Source organism: Arabidopsis lyrata (assembly GCF_000004255.2).
Source record: "Arabidopsis lyrata subsp. lyrata unplaced genomic scaffold ARALYscaffold_5, whole genome shotgun sequence".
NCBI classification, from domain to species: Eukaryota; Viridiplantae; Streptophyta; class Magnoliopsida; order Brassicales; family Brassicaceae; genus Arabidopsis; species Arabidopsis lyrata.
In genome coordinates, this window is record NW_003302551.1 from 19,727,813 (window position 1) to 19,746,271 (window position 18,459).

The 18,459-nt window shown below is 40.6% G+C and overlaps 3 protein-coding genes across 3 annotated transcripts; 1 reads left to right on the forward strand and 2 right to left on the reverse strand.

The window, feature by feature from the left end:
* Positions 1-1,829: 1,829 nt before the first annotated feature.
* Positions 1,830-3,207, forward strand: LOC9314391. Its single transcript, XM_002876494.2, has one exon. It carries the CDS (start codon positions 2,023-2,025, stop codon positions 2,926-2,928), a length of 906 nt encoding a protein of 301 aa, XP_002876540.1. The 5' UTR covers positions 1,830-2,022; the 3' UTR covers positions 2,929-3,207.
* Positions 3,208-3,975: 768 nt separating this feature from the next.
* LOC9312609 (10 kDa chaperonin 1, chloroplastic) lies at positions 3,976-5,666 on the reverse strand. The gene is made up of 7 exons (XM_021025928.1): positions 5,378-5,666; positions 5,225-5,283; positions 5,073-5,123; positions 4,607-4,672; positions 4,475-4,522; positions 4,349-4,378; positions 3,976-4,247 (listed from the first exon to the last, which is right to left on the reverse strand). The coding sequence occupies exons 1-7, from the start codon at positions 5,466-5,468 to the stop codon at positions 4,179-4,181; spliced, it is 414 nt and encodes a 137-aa protein (XP_020881587.1). The 5' UTR covers positions 5,469-5,666; the 3' UTR covers positions 3,976-4,178.
* Positions 5,667-8,931: 3,265 nt separating this feature from the next.
* On the reverse strand, positions 8,932-10,405 carry LOC9314392 (E3 ubiquitin-protein ligase ATL4). Its single transcript, XM_021026815.1, has one exon. It carries the CDS (start codon positions 10,136-10,138, stop codon positions 9,134-9,136), a length of 1,005 nt encoding a protein of 334 aa, XP_020882474.1. The 5' UTR covers positions 10,139-10,405; the 3' UTR covers positions 8,932-9,133.
* Between the last annotated feature and the right edge of the window lie 8,054 nt (positions 10,406-18,459).

The window sequence follows — 18,459 nt, forward strand, 5'->3', positions numbered from 1 at the left end:
AAGGTCTATAAACTACACAAGGCTCTTTATGGCTTGAGACAAGCACCAAGGGCATGGAACACCAAACTCAACAAGATCTTGAGAGATTTGAACTTTGAAAAATGTTCTAAAGAACCCTCCCTTTACAGAAAACAAGAGAAGGATACTCTCCTCATTGTAGCGGTATACGTTGATGACCTGTTAGTCACCGGCTCCAACTTAGATTTGATAAACGCTTTCAAGAAAGAGATGTCGGGAAAGTTTGAAATGAGTGACTTGGGTAAGCTTACCTACTATCTTGGTATTGAAGTTTTTCAAGGAGAAGGTGGAATAGTGTTGAAACAAGAAAGATATGCAAGGAAGATTTTGGAAGAGGCTGGAATGAGTGAATGTAATGCGATTCAAACACCAATGACAACGGGCTTAGAACTTTCTAAGGCACAAGAAGAAAAACAGGTCAATGAACTAGATTACAGAAGAAATATTGGGTGCCTTAGGTACCTACTACATACACGACCTGATCTCTCTTTTAGTGTTGGAATATTAAGCAGATACTTACAAGAGCCAAGAGAGTCACACGGGACTGCGTTGAGACAAATTCTGAGGTATATCCGAGGCACTCTTGAACATGGTCTCTGTTTTAACCAAGGAACAGAGTTGGGACTAGTTGGTTACAGCGACAGTAGTCATAGTGTTGACGTCGACGATGGGAAAAGTACCGCAGGACATGTGTTTTACCTTAATGAATGTCCAATCACGTGGTGCTCTCAAAAACAACAAGTTGTGGCACTATCTTCTTGTGAAGCTGAGTTCATGGCGGCAACGGAGGCAGCTAAGCAAGCGATTTGGCTTCAAGAATTGCTAGCCGAGATCATTGGTACAATGTGTGAAAAGGTAACCATACGAGTAGACAACAAGTCAGCGATTGCATTGACCAAGAATCCGGTGTTTCACGGAAGAAGCAAACACATCCACCGGAAGTACCATTTTATACGAGAATGTGTTGAAAATGAGCAAATTGAAGTTGAGCACGTGCCGGGTGAAAAACAGAAGGCGGACATATTGACAAAGGCTTTGGGAAGAAACAAGTTTAAAGAGATGAGAGATCTCATTGGTGTTCAAGACGTGAAGAAGCTTGAGCTCAAGCTTAAGGGGGAGATTGTTGGTTTAAGCTTGAGAAGTAAACCGACAATTGCTTGAACCGCAAGGCAACGGTTTAATGAAGTGATAAGGCTAGATCTTTTAGGAGTTATCTATAAGATTTAATGTAATCCTAGTCGAGTTATGATTAGGGTTTTGAGGTTTACTATATAAGCATATATCGGGTTGTGATATAGCTTAAGAGAATTGAGAGATTAAGAAGAACTTTAGTTTGAGTTAGTTCTAAAGTTAATAGAGAAGGTGTTTTCTTAAACGTGTTCTTAACTTCTTATTCACATTATTCAATTCTAGATACACATCCCATTCAAATCCAATGGTATTGGTCCGACTACTGAAATTAAGAAAGGTCAACTATAAGTAGATTTTATCTTCTTCGACAAGAAGAAGATGAAACTATAATGGCGCGTTAATCGGTCTACGGGTTTTTAGTTAGATCAATCTTCTGTAAAGTTGGCAAAATTACCAACCAAAAACTTGCAATTTAATACTAATCTTTATTTGAAATCACATAATGAAATTTTGCATTAAAGAACTGGTTAGTGATAAAATGATCTGTCAAAATGTTGTGTTAATTTATAAATCTCCATTAGATAAATAAAATAGTTTCTCTCTCTTCTATCTTTTCTTCGTTCCGACAGAGAATGCTTTTCTTTCTCTCTCTCTCTCTCTCTCTCTCTCTCTCTCTCTCTCTCTCTCTATCTCAAAACAGAGATCTTAGGAGAAGAAGACAAAATCTTTACCACCGGATCTTTTCTTCTTCCTTCATCTTTACAGGTTGTCACATCACTATAACACCGAAACTCTCGGCCCAACCCCCCCAAAAAAAAAAAAAACTTTCTTTCGAGAGAAAAATCAAAGCTTTTTATCTTTAATTCTCTTCCGATGAGGTGTAAGAGACACACCGTCGATTACAGCAGCAGCAACGGCGTATGCGCTTCTTGCCTCCGTGAACGTCTTCTTTCCCTCGCCGCTTCCGCCGCCATCACAGCCGCCGTAGAAGATAATCAATCACGCAAATCTAATAATCATCCTCCGCTTTTGATTTTCCCTCGCTCTGTTTCTCCTTATGTTACCCGTAGAAAATCCGACGCCGGAGTCGGAGTCGGAGGAGATCCTCTTACTTCTAATCGGAGATTCATCACCACGCCTCAGATAGATCTCGTCGGCTATTCGTGCAAAGATTTCGAATCGAATCGATCTTATAAATCAAAACAAGGCAAAAAATTATCTAGATTCTCGAATCTATTCAGAGCTAGATCTGAAGATTTTGATTACAATCGCAAATCCAACAATCCTAGATTCTCATGCGACGCGTCTGAGATTTCTTCTTCTTCTTCTTCACGTTCATGGATCTCGTCGATTCTCTCCACCGGTAGCCGTAAAAAGCAACCAACCACCGCGTGTTATATCGAAGACGTAATCGCTGGTCGTAGACCTCAGCGGATATACTGTAGAGGAATGTCACCTGCGAGAGATACGGAACCGGAGCCGTCGTCGGAATCAATTGAGGAATTGAGAAGAACTCCGGCGACGAAAACTCCGGGAAGGAGGAAGATTGCGAATGGGATAGGGAAGACTATGTCGGGGATGGCTTTTTGCTTGAGTCCGTTGGTGAGAGCTAGTCCTAATTGTCCGTTTAAACGGAAAATGAGATTTCCATCGGAATTTGGTAATTCCGGGGAGGTAACGGCGGTGCCGGAAAAGCCTCATATATCAGCAGCGGCGTCGTTTTGTGCAAACAGATCGAAGAAGCTTGTGGATTTAGGTAGAGTTGATCGCCGCCGTTGAGTTTTTTTAGGTGGGTTAGTCTTTAGTCAACGTGTTTGACTATTGGATGATAAGAGTAAATTACGGTAAGTACCCCCTCGTGGCTTTCTAAAGATGGATTTTTTCCTAAATCAAGCTTTTTATTTGGCTTGTGGTGAATAATCTCCATGGGAAATACTTTCTTTTGTTTTAAACTTTGTAATGTTTTATTTCTGATTGTAATTGTAGAGTTTGATGGGCCAAATATATTGTTCTTAGGAGATTAAGAGAAGCAATGTAGTGTTCTTGTTTTTTTTTTCTTCTGGAAATTACTTACCGAAAATTACGACAAGGAATCATGATCAAATGGGATCGATTGATTGGTAGAACCGTGGAACCAGATAAAACCGGATCTAATTTCCAAGAAGTTTGGACAAAATTGAGATCCTATAAACCATACTACTAATACCGTATCAAATTTAGTCAATCTATATGTGCCGAAGTTTTAATTCAAATGTATGTCATATGGTCAAAGACTCAAATGTCATTACTCATTACAATAATCATTACGGTTTTGAGTAGTAGTAATGCGGGAGCTTAAATTTTGAAAATTTGACCCATGAATTTCTGGCTATAAATTAGTAAGAGTGTGACAGTTTTGACTTATTTTTTGTCTTCACCTTGGAAAAGTTTATCTTGGGTTTCACAATCCTTCTTCTCTAGTCTACATCAACACATAGACCTACAAGGCTATATTGGATATTGCTTACGACGCAAGTATCAAAAAATATCTTTTATAATAAAAGCCAAGTACGAGACGACATTAGAGTGCTTTCAATTCAACTTTATAAAAGTAGTCAAGAGGTTTAATGAAGACGGGTCCATGGAAGAAATAAAGTTGGTTAGGGAGGGTAAAATAATTAATTTCCAAGAAATCAAGTAAATATCAAATAATCTTTAAAAAAACACTTAAGATCGAGTTATATAAAAATATCCATGAAATTTGAATGATGATGTTTTGAGCTAATAATATCGATTCTTGTTCACAAGCTAAGCTATAAACATAAGGCTTTTCTCTCCTATGAGAAATTTGCAAAACAAAACGAATTCTATTGTTTACTCATAACAATTTCGGTTTCCGATCAATCTTCATGTTAAATTCAACACTTTGAGCTCTTACATGAGATGCAAAAAAACAGAACATATGATGTCACTGAGATTACAAGAAAAACAAAACCTGGAACTCTTTTTGGTAGATGATATAATTGAATGCACAACTTCAATGCTACTTTTCACTGGACGATTGCTAACAAGTCGCTTTCTTTGCAAAAGCAATGCTTAGCATCTGTTCCAAAATCAACCTGGAAGAAGTCAAGAGAGATGTCTCAGTTTCATAAGTATGATCAAAGTCATTACAGAAAAGAGTTTCCCCAATGTTCCATCATAATCATTAAACACAAACCTCATAGGCGCTCATATCAGAGAACACAACCTGCAAAAGAGACAAGAGCATGAATTAATCAATGAAGAAGGAGATCAGACAGTGACTTCATTGTTAATTAGTTAAAACTTGAAAGATGAAACTTACCTTCTTGCCAGGTTCCACTTCCCCAACCTCAGACCCAACAGAGACAACCTGAAATCATCAACTCCATCATCAATTGTTTCTTCTTTAAGTCTTAATAACATCCAAGTAAAGAGCAAATGACGAGAGAATTACCTCGCCTGTTAGGTACCTCTCGAATTTCACAGCTGATTTAGGTAACAATACTCCTCCTGAGGATTTCTGCAGAAGAAGCACAAGCATTGTCACATCAACATGATAACTCACAGCTAGCAACGTAACCATTGTCTAAAGTTCTCTTCTGGATCCATTTACCAAGACTCATGATTCGTCAACTGAAACCGCAAGAGCAACTAAATTCTTGTTGTTTTTGTAATCTTCTCTCAGTGTCCTAAATTGTTTCCCTTTTAATGTGGTTCTCTTCTCTTTTAACAAAAGAGAAACGATCCTAAGACTTCAGATCAAAAGGGGAACTAACTACATTTCAACAGCAACATTGTTGGAGAAAAAAGCTAAGGAATCACAGGCAAGAGTCACCGGAAAAAATGGCAAACTTACTCTCTAGTCGTCAATAAGGGGATGGATTAAGAATGTAAAAAAGAAGAAAGATATGAGACAGAACCTCAGGAAGGACTTCAAGACGGACAAGGACCCTGTCTGCTTGTGGAACAACCTAAAAAAACCATTACAACAAACAGAAAATGATCTCCCGATTAAAACAAAATCACCACCAGATATCAAAAGGAGACGACGGGAGAAACTAAAAGGTCGTACCTTTGCCGGTTCCCATTTGGTGGAAACGGCGTTAATTCTAAGGGAATTTCTTCGAAATCCTAGAGAAATCCATAAACAAGAAAGAGTCATTAATGGAGAAGACACAAGAGAAGCTAATCCAGAAAATAGAGAAACATGGATTAAGATTTGTACCGAGAAGGGCCTGGTGAGGTAGAGTAGGAGCATTGGTTTTGATGGGAAGAGACAAGAAAGGTTTAGGTACTGTAATGAAAGTCGAAGCCATTGGATAAGGTTAGGTTCCTACTCGGTGAGTCACGAGTCACGAGTCACGACACGGCAAGCTATTTTTAGGTTGGGGAGTTGAGGAGATTCGCTCGTTCTTGCTGTGTTTGTGTGTTTTGTTGTTGGACAAACCTTTCTTCTACAGACTTCTCTTGTTGCATCTTTCTGTGCTTTGTTCGATTTGTTTTGGGCCAGGCCCAACTACTTTTGCTTCTCATCTTTGATAACCAGTACCTCTTAATACGGTTTGGACTTTTTGTGTTATCCAACCTTAATTATAGTTCTTATTGGTTCAATGATTTACTCATACAACAAAATGTCACCATTATTCTCACCACTCACTCTCACTCCTCAACTAAGCTGCATGGAATCGGAAGCGGGTACGCGGAAGCGGAAGCGTTTGGAATCGCAGAAGCGATTTTTGTGAAAAATATAGGAAGCGGGTACGTATTGGAAGCGTTAATATATATATCATAAATATATAAGCTTGCTTGCGTAACAAAAAAAAATTGCGTAACAAAAAAAGATTATTATTACAATAGGCTATAAAAAAGAACTAAGAAATGATACAATCAGAGCAAGACTAACGAACGGTGCAAGAAGAATCGATTGAGGAATTTCTGTAAAATTTTCGCTAGAAGGAAGAGGAGAAACGGCTGCCAATGGAATTTTGAGTTAGAGATCTAGGGTTTCTGTTTTATATAAAGATTGTGGTCTGTATAATAAATATTGGGCCAAATAAAAAAACGTATTGGGCTTATGGCCAACTCAAATTGATTATATATCCAATTGAGAATGTTTTGAATATTGGGCCAACGACCATAGCCTAAATACAAGTAAAAAATCCAGATTTAAGCCCAAAAACATTAAAATTAATTAGGGTTTTGTAATGTCAACGCGGCGGCTGAGTCTTCTTCTTCCTCTTACACACAGAGATACAGACTCGAAGAAGAAGATGGAGTGATGAGAACAAAACCGAATAACCGTTCGGTTTCAGCTCGCCGAACCGAACCGAACCGTTACCCGAATTCCCCAAATTATTTTGCCGATCGGTTCACTCCCCTTCATCATGTGTTTGCCGAAAACCGAAAATTTCGGTTTGTTCGGTTCGGTTTTCTCGGTTTTTGCCGAATGCCCAGGCCTAAAGGCAATTGAACATGAAGAAAAAGGAGGTTGCGTTTCCGTTCATAACACCACGTTTCCAAATATGAATCGACCGATTCCCAGACGCTTCCAATGTGTGATTTTTTGGAACCGCGCTTCCATCACATTTCCGAGCGCTTCCTGACGTTTCCGTACCCGGTTCCGATTCCGAAGCGGGAAGCGGAGGTTGGATGCCGATTCCGTGCTTCCTAGCTCCTCAAAGCCATCGGAAAGCTCACTTATCTCTTCTCCGGCATGATTGGCTTTTTTTTTTTAACCAACCAGTGTGAATACCAAAACGTTACAGTTTAGGAAAACATATAAACGGTTTATAATAAACCAAATATGTACTATGGTCTAAACCCTGTAAACGGTTTATAATAAACCAAAAATGCTAGTTAAACTTATCATACCAAGTAACGAACCGACAGAAATCATAAGGACGGGATCTTAAGTTTTGGTTTATTTTCTTTTTTTTTTGTCGTCTATATTTATTATTAATTGCAAATTATAAGAATTGTTACATAGACGATTCTACAACTGACAATTCCTTCCGACCCTTACTAGATTCACGACAGACTACACTTCCTTCTTCGTAATCTTGATGAATACCTTCAATGATCCACGACCTCGCGACACTTCCTTCTCTGCGTAGAATCCTGGCGAACGGCTATAATTGTACATCGCTGGAGATCTCTTGCACACTTGCCTCCATTAATCTGCAAATTTGTTAATAAATCGCAATACCTGGGACTCGAACCCCAGACCTTTTAGTGTAGAAGCATTAATCAACCATTGGTCAACCGATGGACCAAGGGGGCTTCCACTTTGGTTTATTTTCAAGACATTAAAATTTACCTCTTAAATTTCTTTCGAACGAATATATTTATTAATTAAAATTTTTAGTTAAATCAAAAAGGCTTACTTAAAAAGTATTATGAGAAACCTTAAAATAAATTTAAGAATTAAAATTACAATACGTAAAAACATGTTAAATTTATAACACCAACTAACGGAAAAAAGGAAATCCTATTTGTGGTTGTTTATCTTGGTTACGTTGTAAAAAGACAATCACAAACTACTACAAAGTCGTGAGATACAAAACTGTTAAAATAACTTTCACTCATAAAAATAACACTAACAATTAACCATGATACAAAACTGAACAGAACAGAGCATTCTTTAACCATCCATGTCAAGAAGTAGGGAAAATAGAAGATGTGTCGGAGAAAGCCCTGTCTTGTAGACGAGAAAGCATAGGGAATGATAGGTAGCATCAGGACTACAAAGCAGGCTGAATCTATGGCTAATACAAGATCGGAAAGCCATCGGAGATCATCGCTCACCACAAGACTAATTCCAGTCACAGATGCCACTTCAACGATACAAGAGCCGTTAACACAAGTGGTAAAGCTAGTCGAAAAGCTTTCTTTGTCAGAAGAGCATCACCCAGTTGTCCTCAAATATGAGCCATTATAGTTACCACAGAACTGCACATTGCAATGTTGTTGAACAAAAGAAATACCTTAAAATTTAACTCATTGACCAATGCAGGCAGTAATGCCTAAACCTGGAGCAGAACTCATATAAGATATAACCACCGGGTAATGTCAAACCTGCAGCGAAGGTCACAGACTCACAGTTGCTATTAGTGTTGCAGACAAGAAGGGTTTAGGTACTGTAATGAAAGTCGAGGAATTGGATAACTTTAGCTTCCTTCTCTGTGAGTCACGAATCACGACACGGCAAGCTATTATTAGGTTGAGAGGTTGAGGAGATTCGCTCGTTCTTGCTGTGTTTGTGTGTTTTGTTGCTGGACCAAACACTTCTTCTACAGACTTCTCTTGTTGCTTGACCTCCTTAAAAAAATTCTGTGCTTTGCCCAAATACTTTTGACTCATCTTTGAAAACCAGTTCTCTTAATACGGTTTGGTTTTTGTTTTATCCAACCTTTAGATATTGGTTCAATGGAGTATTCATACTACAATTTAATATTTATGATCATTTAAACGATTTTTTACCATGATTAAAAAATAGCAATTTTTATATGTCTTTTTGTATATATGTATAATTCTTCCTATTATATATTGTGGAATAAGGAAATATATAAAGTCTGCAGAATTGTGAAAAAAAAAAACTCTGAAACTATTTAAACTTGCTTTCCATCTTTTAAATTTTATAACATAATCTAGCTTTTGTGATTTTAGTACATATTACCGGTAATAGTTTTCTTTTCTTCCAGATATTCAATAAGAAGAGTTATCCAAACTAAAATTTGCTATCATTTGGAATCAATGTTGAATCACATTGGACAAAAATTATAATGGAAGAAAAAATAGACCATTAGAAGTAATATATAACTAGAGAATTCATCTGTTATATCTTCAGAAAAAACAATCCCGTAATTGAAGCAAAGAACTTCAGATAGTGTTCATATGTACAAACCCAAAGTAATGCTCTGTTTTTTTTTTTTTTTGTGCTAAAACCAAGCGAATGAACAAATTTCACCGACTCACCAATCACTCACACCCCTGAAAGCCACCGGAAAAGCTCACTTATCTCTTCGCCGGCATGATTGGCTTCTAAATCCATCACCGTCAATTCCTCAGTCCGACGACTACTCCCGGTAAAAAATCTACCAGAGCTTCTAAACGACATTGCACGCGACGATATACCTCGTGAGAGTCTGTCCACGTAATCCTTGAGCCAGCTTCTAGAACCATCGTTACCTATATCCGCCGCTAAACTAGCTTCAAACGACGCCGGATTAGACGTAACCGCCGTTGCTGTTGTTGTTGTAGTGGCGTCTTCCTGTTTTGCCGATATGCTTCCACGGTTGAAATTTGACTCTGAGATTTCTGAATCTACGTCGTCTACTATGTAATCGAACGAACCGATTGAGTAAGATCGGTGCTGCTCTACGGATTCTGTTTGACGACGGCTGATGGATCCGATTTCGAGACGGAAGCTGTTTTCTCCACCGTTGCTGTTGTTGTTTCCGCCGACGAGAGACTTCATTAGATCGGACTCTGAAGCGAAGAGAGGAGAACGACAGAGAGGACAAGTCTGGTTCGAGACTAGCCAGATGTCGATACAATCGGCGTGAAAAGCGTGACAACAGAGAGGAAGAAGACGGAGCTGTTCCTCCGGTTCGAATTTCGACAAACAAACGGCGCAATCGCCGGAGTTTGTTGAACTAGATCGGCGAGTGACGGAGGAGAATTTGAAAATCGGAAGCGAATCAAGCACCGAGGATCGTTCTGTTTCGGGAGAGACTCGATGTCCAGAGAATCGTCGGGAATCTGAAGTTACGGTTGCGGCGGAAGTGGAAGATGACGACGGAGGGATAACGGAGCGGTGGCTAAAGCGATTGAGACACCGGAGGAGGAAACAAATGGAGACGGAGATGAGAAGAGTCATTAGAAGGATGAGAATGATGACTAGTACGCTTGGTTTGAGACTATCGAGAGAAGAAGAGTGAGAATCGTAGTTTCCTCCGCCATGGCTGGGATTGATGAGAGAATCCATTGATGAGATGAGAGCTCCACAGAAGAACAGAGAGAGAGAGGAGAAGAAAGTTATAAATTCCCCAACTGTTTATATTGATGACGGAGGAGAAGAAAGGCACGTGAGAGAGAGAGGTCACGTGTGAGGGTCATGGACCGGTCTTACTCTCCCATATAAAGAAGGGGACGTTGGGAAAGAGGCAGAGAAATAAATGTCATTGAACCAACTCAAACTGTCTATATTTAATTCCATAAAAGTTAAATCAAATCAATTGGCTTTTCACTTTGCTTTCAATTTTTTTTATATATAACTTTGCTTTCAAAATTTTTTATATATATTTATAAAAAAAATTGAAAGCAAAGTGAAAAGCCAATTGATTTGATTTAACTTTTATGTAAAATTAAATATATAAAAAATTCATTCTCTAAGGTATTTTAACATTGTTAAGGTAATAAATTTAGGAGAGTGACATGTATTTCTGTAAACATTTTTACTACAAAATCATTAGTTTGGTTTAAAATAAGTAGAGAATTCTAACATGTCATGGACTCGTGGTTGATTCCTAATACCCTTGTTTGAAAAATCGCTAGGCGCTAGTCGGGCGCTCGGCATGGGCCTAGCGATTAATCGGAAAATCGGATTAAAATCGGGGATTAACCGGGGATTAGTTTTAGGGTTATTTTAATATTTTTAAAATATATTAATCCAATATTGTAAAAATTTATGATTTTTATTACAAATTTATGATTTTTATTAAAATTTGAACACAAGTTATTGTAAAACATCACAAACTCCCTATTCAAATGATTGAATAACAAAAATGAAAGGTTTTTTTATACTTGCAATCTAAAAAATAATCGGGGTATATAAGATTAGGTGGAAAATAATCGGATTAGGCGGGAAGTAATCGGATTAGGCGGAGAATAATCGGGTTACTGATTTTTTAGGGGATTAGTCATTAATCGAGGCGGATAGGGTGGGCCTAGCGATTAAGCGGGGAGTAATCGGGGCTAGGCGGGGATTTTTAGAACAGGGCCTAATACTATTAGATACAGTGATGGTAATAGTACAAGCCAAAAAATGCAGAAAATATGAAAAAAGTTTCGTTTTATTTGGAGGTTTTGGAATCATTTGTTGAGTCCTTCCTCTTTATGCTTACCTTGTTGAGTCTAAAAACAGATGGATACCATTTTTGACATTTTCCCCAATTCTTATGATAATTGTTTTTAACTTTATGTTGCTTTTTTTGATATATGAATGATGCTATCATTATTTTCACACTGTCTTTTTCTGATATCCATTCGTTTTTTTTTTTTTTTTTTGCTGCCAAGTGTTACAAAATCCGAGGTTTTTTTATTTATGCAATAGAATCCGGAAAAGTTTGTCTCCTTGCGTGAACAAAATCAGGCGTCAAGAAAGCAAACCGGTTTAAATGGAAAAAAGTACGAACATTTTAACAAGATAATTGTAAGCTGTTAGAATGATAATCAACCTGATAAATAACATGTAAGTATATAGTTATATCTGAAAAATATATATATATATATATATATATATATATATATATATATAAGAGTTAATTGGATTTGTAGATCAGAGATCGAATGGAAATAATAATCATAATGTGCAATGGTCAAGAAGAGACAGAGGACGAGTAAGTCGCTCTATGGACTAGTCATGAGAAACTTTCGAAAGTGCAATGGCATTGGGAAAAAAATATTTCATTAATGTAATAAATTATGTAAAAACCTTTAGCCGAAGATAATCAAGCAATTAATACATTTATAAGTTAAAATCCAAACTAACGTACAACTGTCAAGGAAATATTTACTCGTAATTTTTTCATAATTTTGTTAGGAAAGGCTAGAAGACGACGATATGACACTGCAATAAACAGATCTTGTTTGCTTTTGTTTGAATAGAATGTTATAAACATTCTATATTATCCAGAACCTTAAAGTAATTCATTATTCATATATGGTCAAAAGAAACGAAAACTATATAGTATTATAAGAATTCCACAAGTTAGTTGGCTTAGAATTAATACGACTCCGCAGGGGACATGTGAACACAGCTCTTATTAATTACGGATATATGCAAAATCAGAATGACACTTGTAATATTAAGTCCATCACGTAATGCATTATAGACGTAGAGAGACACGTGACTACTCATTATTGGATATTATCTGTATTTTTGCGTAAAATAAGGTTGCGGTCGCACGTTCGTACCATGCCCTCTTACTCCATTTAGGTCATATAAAAAAGTTCATAGCTTGGAGTTTTCACTGTTTCTGTTTTATTATATTTCATTTCAAAATGCATTATGGATTATACAATACGAAGATATCAAGCTATCCAGAAACTATGCCACCAAATACGTAAACTGCATGTAGATACAACCTGTAAGTATAATTATATTTTTCTGATCATTAGTGATTAAAATAACAAATCCCTATACTAAGTCTAAAACAATCATCTGTCGATGTTCAACTAATCATACAAAACCCTAGCCAAACATTTTCCCATTTTTTGTGGTTCTGTCACTCATCACAAATTTATCGTTTTTTTACTACTAGCTAATTATCTAATTGAGCAGGTTGGATATATATATGTTTTGTTTCAGTGCTGTTGAATTTAGATAGCATGCTATGAATTCAGATATCAATTCAAAAAAAGAAATCGGTTAGAGAAATAAATAAAATTTATGTAACGAGGAAATGAAAGAAAGAAACATGGTGTGCTCTTGTGTCTGTACCCCTGAAAGGACAACAGTCATAAAAACAGACAACCTACTTTATTCATCAAACCATGAATATTTTCCACGTCACCTATTTATTTTCCTTTCCAAATCGATTTTGTTCACTTGATTTTGTCCTACTTTACTTGTATTGCACTCTAAGCATGTTCTCCTTTTTCTAATCTACAACTATTAAAAAAAAAACCTGATTTTTTCCTCTCAAATTAGTCTATCTCTCGTGTAGTGCTGGCTCAAAGTCAAAGGGTCCCTAAAAAAAAGCAGCTTAAAGTGTAAAAGACAGATCGAACAAATTGAGCCAAGATGATTAAAGGGTATGCTCAAAAGAGAACGTAAACAGATTCACTCTAAGAAGATCTTGAGATTATTCTGAACTTGCATACAATTCACAATCGCTTTAAGAAGAAAGGATTCAACATAAAAGAACTTCCATATTAAGGTATTTATAATATAGGAAAGTGAGGTTTAAAGATACTAATCTTGTAGCTATTGAGGGTTAAACAAGTCACGTTTAATCAAAAGACACCCATAGCTAAAACAGAGCATTGTCTCTGCAAAATTAGTAAGCTTTTATTTTTTCTTCACCTCCGATGCTTCTTCACTATGTAACGACAAATCGACAATTGTCCTTTGCAGTTTGGCACTGTCACAAAGTCCCCTGATAGAAACTGTTGGGGTCGGTTTCACCCTTTGGCGCCGAGCCAGACTTAGAACACTTTGGGAGTCTTTCAGAGATCATCTCGGGGCATCGCATCATTCACCTCGGGATATCTGTCTAAACGATTTAGTATACCCGAGCCCATCGCCTCGGGGATACATTCACAAGTCTACGAAGGCACCCGAGCTCTACCGCCTCGGGGGCACCCGAGCCCAATTGCCTCGGGGGTACCCGAGCCCATCGCCTCGGGGACACCCGAAGAAGCCACCCCAGAATGCCCGAGCCAGTCCTTCATGTGTACCCGAGCCGGTCTTACAAGTTCCCCGAGGCGAAGTCTTCATCATCGCCCGAAGCAAAGACTTAGTAAATATTCTTCTTTAAAGGTATCATTTCTAAGCACATTGTCATTTCCGAAAAAGAAGGATCATTTCCGATAATCTCGGAAATAATAAGGAAGAATCGCGAAGGATCAACTCAAATCAGGAAATCTTCCGAAAACTCCGAAGAATAAGGAAATTGTCCTAATCCGCGATATTCTAGCCGACTTCAAGATAAATGGAAATCTTCCGAGAATATCGCTGGAGAGGCGGTTTGTCATCCCTATATAAAGTAATTCAAGGCTAGAACGAAGGGGCAAGCAATATCGCTCTAGAATTTACACTACGCAAAGCTCTCGCAGCATAAACACCTTTTTCTTTTACGATCAAACTCTTGTACGATCAAAGTCATCTTTTTCTTAATAATATCAAGAACACCATCTTTGGTATCAATTGATTCTGTCGTTCTTTGAGAATTCTCGCAAATCGTATCCCTAAATTAAAACCCTAGACAAATCTCGATTGTGTTAGTTTCGACTTCCACAGTTTGGCGCCGTCTGTGGGGACTACTTTAGAATTCTCTTACCCTAAGACGCAGAATTCGATTACTGAAAAGGACGATGAACGAAGACGGTCGTCAGACGCCACCCGCTGGAGGAGGAATCCCAAACCCTCCAAACCCTCAGAATCCTCAAGCCGATCTGACGATTCTAGCGACTCTGGCCGAACTGAAGGATCTGATGGTTAAATTCCAGAAGAAAACTGACGACCAAGAGAAAGCCAACCAAACCCTGGCGCAGCGAGTCGACGAAATCGCAACACGCGGGCAACAAAAACCACACGTTTCCAAACTCGGCCACCACGAGCTCGAAGGGACTTGCCTGGCATCAACCCAACGAGACTCACGTTCGCGACACCAACCGGCAACACCAGAGTCGCAACCCGAGCCGACCCTGCCAGGCGCGAAAACCAAGGTGATCCCACCGAACCAGACGCAGTGGACTTGACGGACGAGCCAGATGATCTGCAAGATGAGCGTACCCGAGCCAGAGCTAACTCCGCCGAGCGAACAGATCTCACTGACGATGAAGAAACTGAGGAAAACATAAGGTGGGCCGAAGAATCCGAAAGAGAAGACGAGCTAAGCAAGATCCGAGCCTCCCTAGCCAAGGCGGAAGCTGATATGAAGCTCGTCAAAACCCAGATACATAGCGTTTCATCCTCCGCACCGAACATCGACCGAATTTTGGAAGAATCTCGGAATACGCCTTTCACCAAAAGAATTTCTGAGACGACGATGTCCAACCTGGGAAAGTTCAAAATCGACTCTTACAACGGATCAACCGACCCGAAGTGCCACATTAAATCGTTCGTGATATCTGTGGCCCGAGCCAGGTTCAAGCCCGGGGAAAAGGATGCAGGTCTGTGCTTACTCTTCGTGGAACATCTCAAAGGACCCGCATTAGAGTGGTTTTCAAGATTGGAACGAAACTCGATTGATAGTTTCGACGAGCTGTCGACATTGTTCCTCAAACAATACTCCGTGCTCATCGACCCCGGAACTTCCGACGCGGATCTATGGTCCTTGTCTCAACAGCCCACCGAGCCATTAAGGGATTTCCTCAAGACCTTCAAATCGACGCTAGCCAAGGTCGAAGGAATTACAGATGTAGCAGCTCTCTCGGCTTTGAAGAAAGCTCTCTGGTACAAGTTAGAATTCAGGAAAGAGTTGAACCTGTCTAAACCGACAACAATTCGCGACGCGCTGCATCGAGCCTCGGATTTCGTCGCCCACGAAGAAGAAATGGCGCTACTAGCAAAGAGGCACGAGCCAACAAAACAGGCGCCACGAACCGAGAAAAACGAGAAAGCCCAAGCGACACCCCCGGTCCAGAAGAAAATGCGTGAGAGCGGTACGTACACGCATCACGAAGGGCGCAATTTCTCAGGATACCATAGCTACCAGATTGACACGCCCCGAGGCCGTGGCCGCGGCAGAGGCCGAGGCCGTGGGCGAGGAAGAGAGTCCTTCACCTGGACAAGGGATCAGCCACCGAGCAATGATCAAGAATATTGCGAACACCACAAAATTTTCGGCCATCATACCTCGAGATGCCGAAGCCTCGGAGCCAAGTTAGCAACCAAATTCCTAGCTGGAGAGCTCGGGACAAACGTTACTTTTAAGGACCTCGAGCCAGAACCAGAGCCCGAGCAGACCAACCCAGGAAGAGACCCCGAACCAAAGAACCAGGAATCTCAGAAAAGAACGCGGGGGTCGGAAGACGAAGACCGAGATGGTACGCGGCAGAAGGTTCTCACCATAATGGGCGGATCGCCATACTGTCCTGACACCGTAGCGGCAATCAAAGCTTATCAGCGCCGAGCCGAGACGCCTAGCAACTGGACGAGACGCTTCGATCGACCTAACGACGTGATCACGTTCGAAGAAAGCGAGACAAATGGGCTCGACATGCCACATAACGATCCAATCGTCGTCACGTTAGCGATAGGAGACCATGACATTTACCGAGTATTAATTGACACCGGCAGCACCATTGACGTGATCTTTCGCGAAACGCTCCAACGAATGAACATCGACATGTCACAGGTGATTCCGACCCCGAGACCTGTCCTCAGATTTTCAGGGGAAACTTTGATGACGCTTGGGACCATCCAACTACCAGTCCGAGCCGGCGGGGTAACAAAGATAGTCAACTTCTCAGTCACCGACCGACCTACCATCTACAACGTCATAATGGGGACTCCTTGGTTAAATCTAATGCGAGCTGTCGCATCAACATACCATCTGTGTGTCAAATTCCCGACCCCTAATGGCGTGAAAACAATATGGGGCAGTCAGAAAAATTCTCGGATGTGTTTCATGGCAGCACACAAACTCCGAAACCCCGTCACCGAAGCGAAGGCTGAAACCAATCACAAGAAATCAAAACTTGGCCGGAGTGAAGAGAAGGCTATATCTAAACAGTTATAGCAATTACAGATCGAGGAGGCGCGCGAGGAAAAGAAGCCTACCTCGGATCCTGTAATCTCCATTAGCCTCGACGATGAACGGCCCGAACGATGCGTAGAAATTGGCAGTGACTTGAGCGAGGAAATCAAGACCGAGCTCATCTCATTCCTCAAAGAGAACATCAACACCTTCGCGTGGTCAGCTGAAGATCTACCTGGAGTGAGCATCGACATAATCTGCCACGAGCTGAATGTTGATCCATCTTTCAAGCCCATCAAGCAGAAGCGAAGAAAATTGGGCCGGGATCGCGCAGATGCCGTGAACGCCGAAGTTGAAAAGCTCCTGAAGATCGGCTCGATCTCTGAAGCAAGGTATCCGGATTGGTTACCTTCATCGAGCTGGCCGATTTCATCATCGAGCTGCCAACAGAGAACGTCCGAGAAGAGTCACCCAACGCTGTTTGGATCCTCCACGTCGACGGCTCATCCTCAAAACAAGGTTCTGGCGTCGGAATCCGCCTCGCATCACCAGAGGGTGAAATCCTTGAACAATCCTTTCGGCTAAATTTCGACGCGACTAACAACGTGGCTGAGTATGAAGCGCTGATAGCAGGACTTAAGCTGGCTCGGGGACTTAAGATTAACAAGCTGCGAGCCTTTTGCGACTCCCAGCTCGTGGCTAATCAATTCAATGGAGAATACGCGGCTCGCGACGAACGAATGGAAGCGTATCTTGCTCTCACGCAAGACTTGGCGAAACAGTTCGGAGAGTTTGAGTTGACCAGAATCCCACGAGGTGAGAACACATCGGCCGATGCCTTAGTGGCTCTAGCTTCAACCTCCGACCCAAATCTGAAGAGGATCATACCGGTCGAGTTCATCGAAAAGCCGAGCATTGAAGATAATAGCAAAGATCAAGTTCTAACAGCTCGGGAGACAGAAGAACTAGAAGAAATGGACATCGAACAACTAGACCAACAAACTACGGACAAAACCAAGCCCGAATACGGAAGCGACGCCAAATGGATCGGAGCCATCCGAAGCTACATTGCCGATGGAGAAGTTCCTACTGAAAAGTGGGCAGCTCGGAAGCTTAAGGCCAAAGCGGCTCGGTATACTCTGATCGACGGAGAGCTCTTTAAATGGCGATTTTCTGGTCCTCTCCTTATCTGTGTCGAAGGAAACGAAGCTCGGAGAGTCATGGAAGAAGTTCACGGCGGATCTTGTGGAAACCATACTGGCGGAAGAGCTCTGGCTATAAAGATCAAACGCCACGGATTTTTTTGGCCGACGATGGTCAAAGACTGCGAAAAATTTTCTCAACGATGTGATAAATGCCAGAGGCACGCACCAACCATTCATCAACCCGCCGAGCTCCTCTCTTCCATCACTTCGCCTTATCCATTCATGCGATGGTCCATGGACATCATCGGACCTCTACACAACTCCAAACAGAAGAAACTCGTCCTCGTACTAACAGATTACTTCTCCAAATGGATCGAGGCAGACTCCTACGCCAGCATCAGAGACGCGCAGGTCGAAAACTTTGTCTGGAAGAACATCATATGCCGCCACGGGATACCTTATGAGATCGTTACAGACAACGGGTCGCAGTTTATTTCGGCTCGGTTCGAAGGATT

What these genes read in the sequence shown, in the direction of transcription:
- LOC9314392 (XM_021026815.1), bottom strand. Translation starts at nt 10,138, where the DNA reads ATGGATTCTCTCATCAATCCCAGCCATGGCGGAGGAAACTACGATTCT.
- LOC9312609 (XM_021025928.1), bottom strand. Translation starts at nt 5,468, where the DNA reads ATGGCTTCGACTTTCATTACAGTACCTAAACCTTTCTTGTCTCTTCCC. An exon ending in ACCTCACCAGGCCCTTCTCG is followed by an intron (nt 5,284 to 5,377) that starts GTACAAATCTTA and finishes GGATTTCTCTAG; the next exon opens with GATTTCGAAGAAATTCCCTT. An exon ending in AAGTGGAACCTGGCAAGAAG is followed by an intron (nt 4,379 to 4,474) that starts GTAAGTTTCATC and finishes TCTCTTTTGCAG; the next exon opens with GTTGTGTTCTCTGATATGAG.
- LOC9314391 (XM_002876494.2), top strand. Translation starts at nt 2,023, where the DNA reads ATGAGGTGTAAGAGACACACCGTCGATTACAGCAGCAGCAACGGCGTA.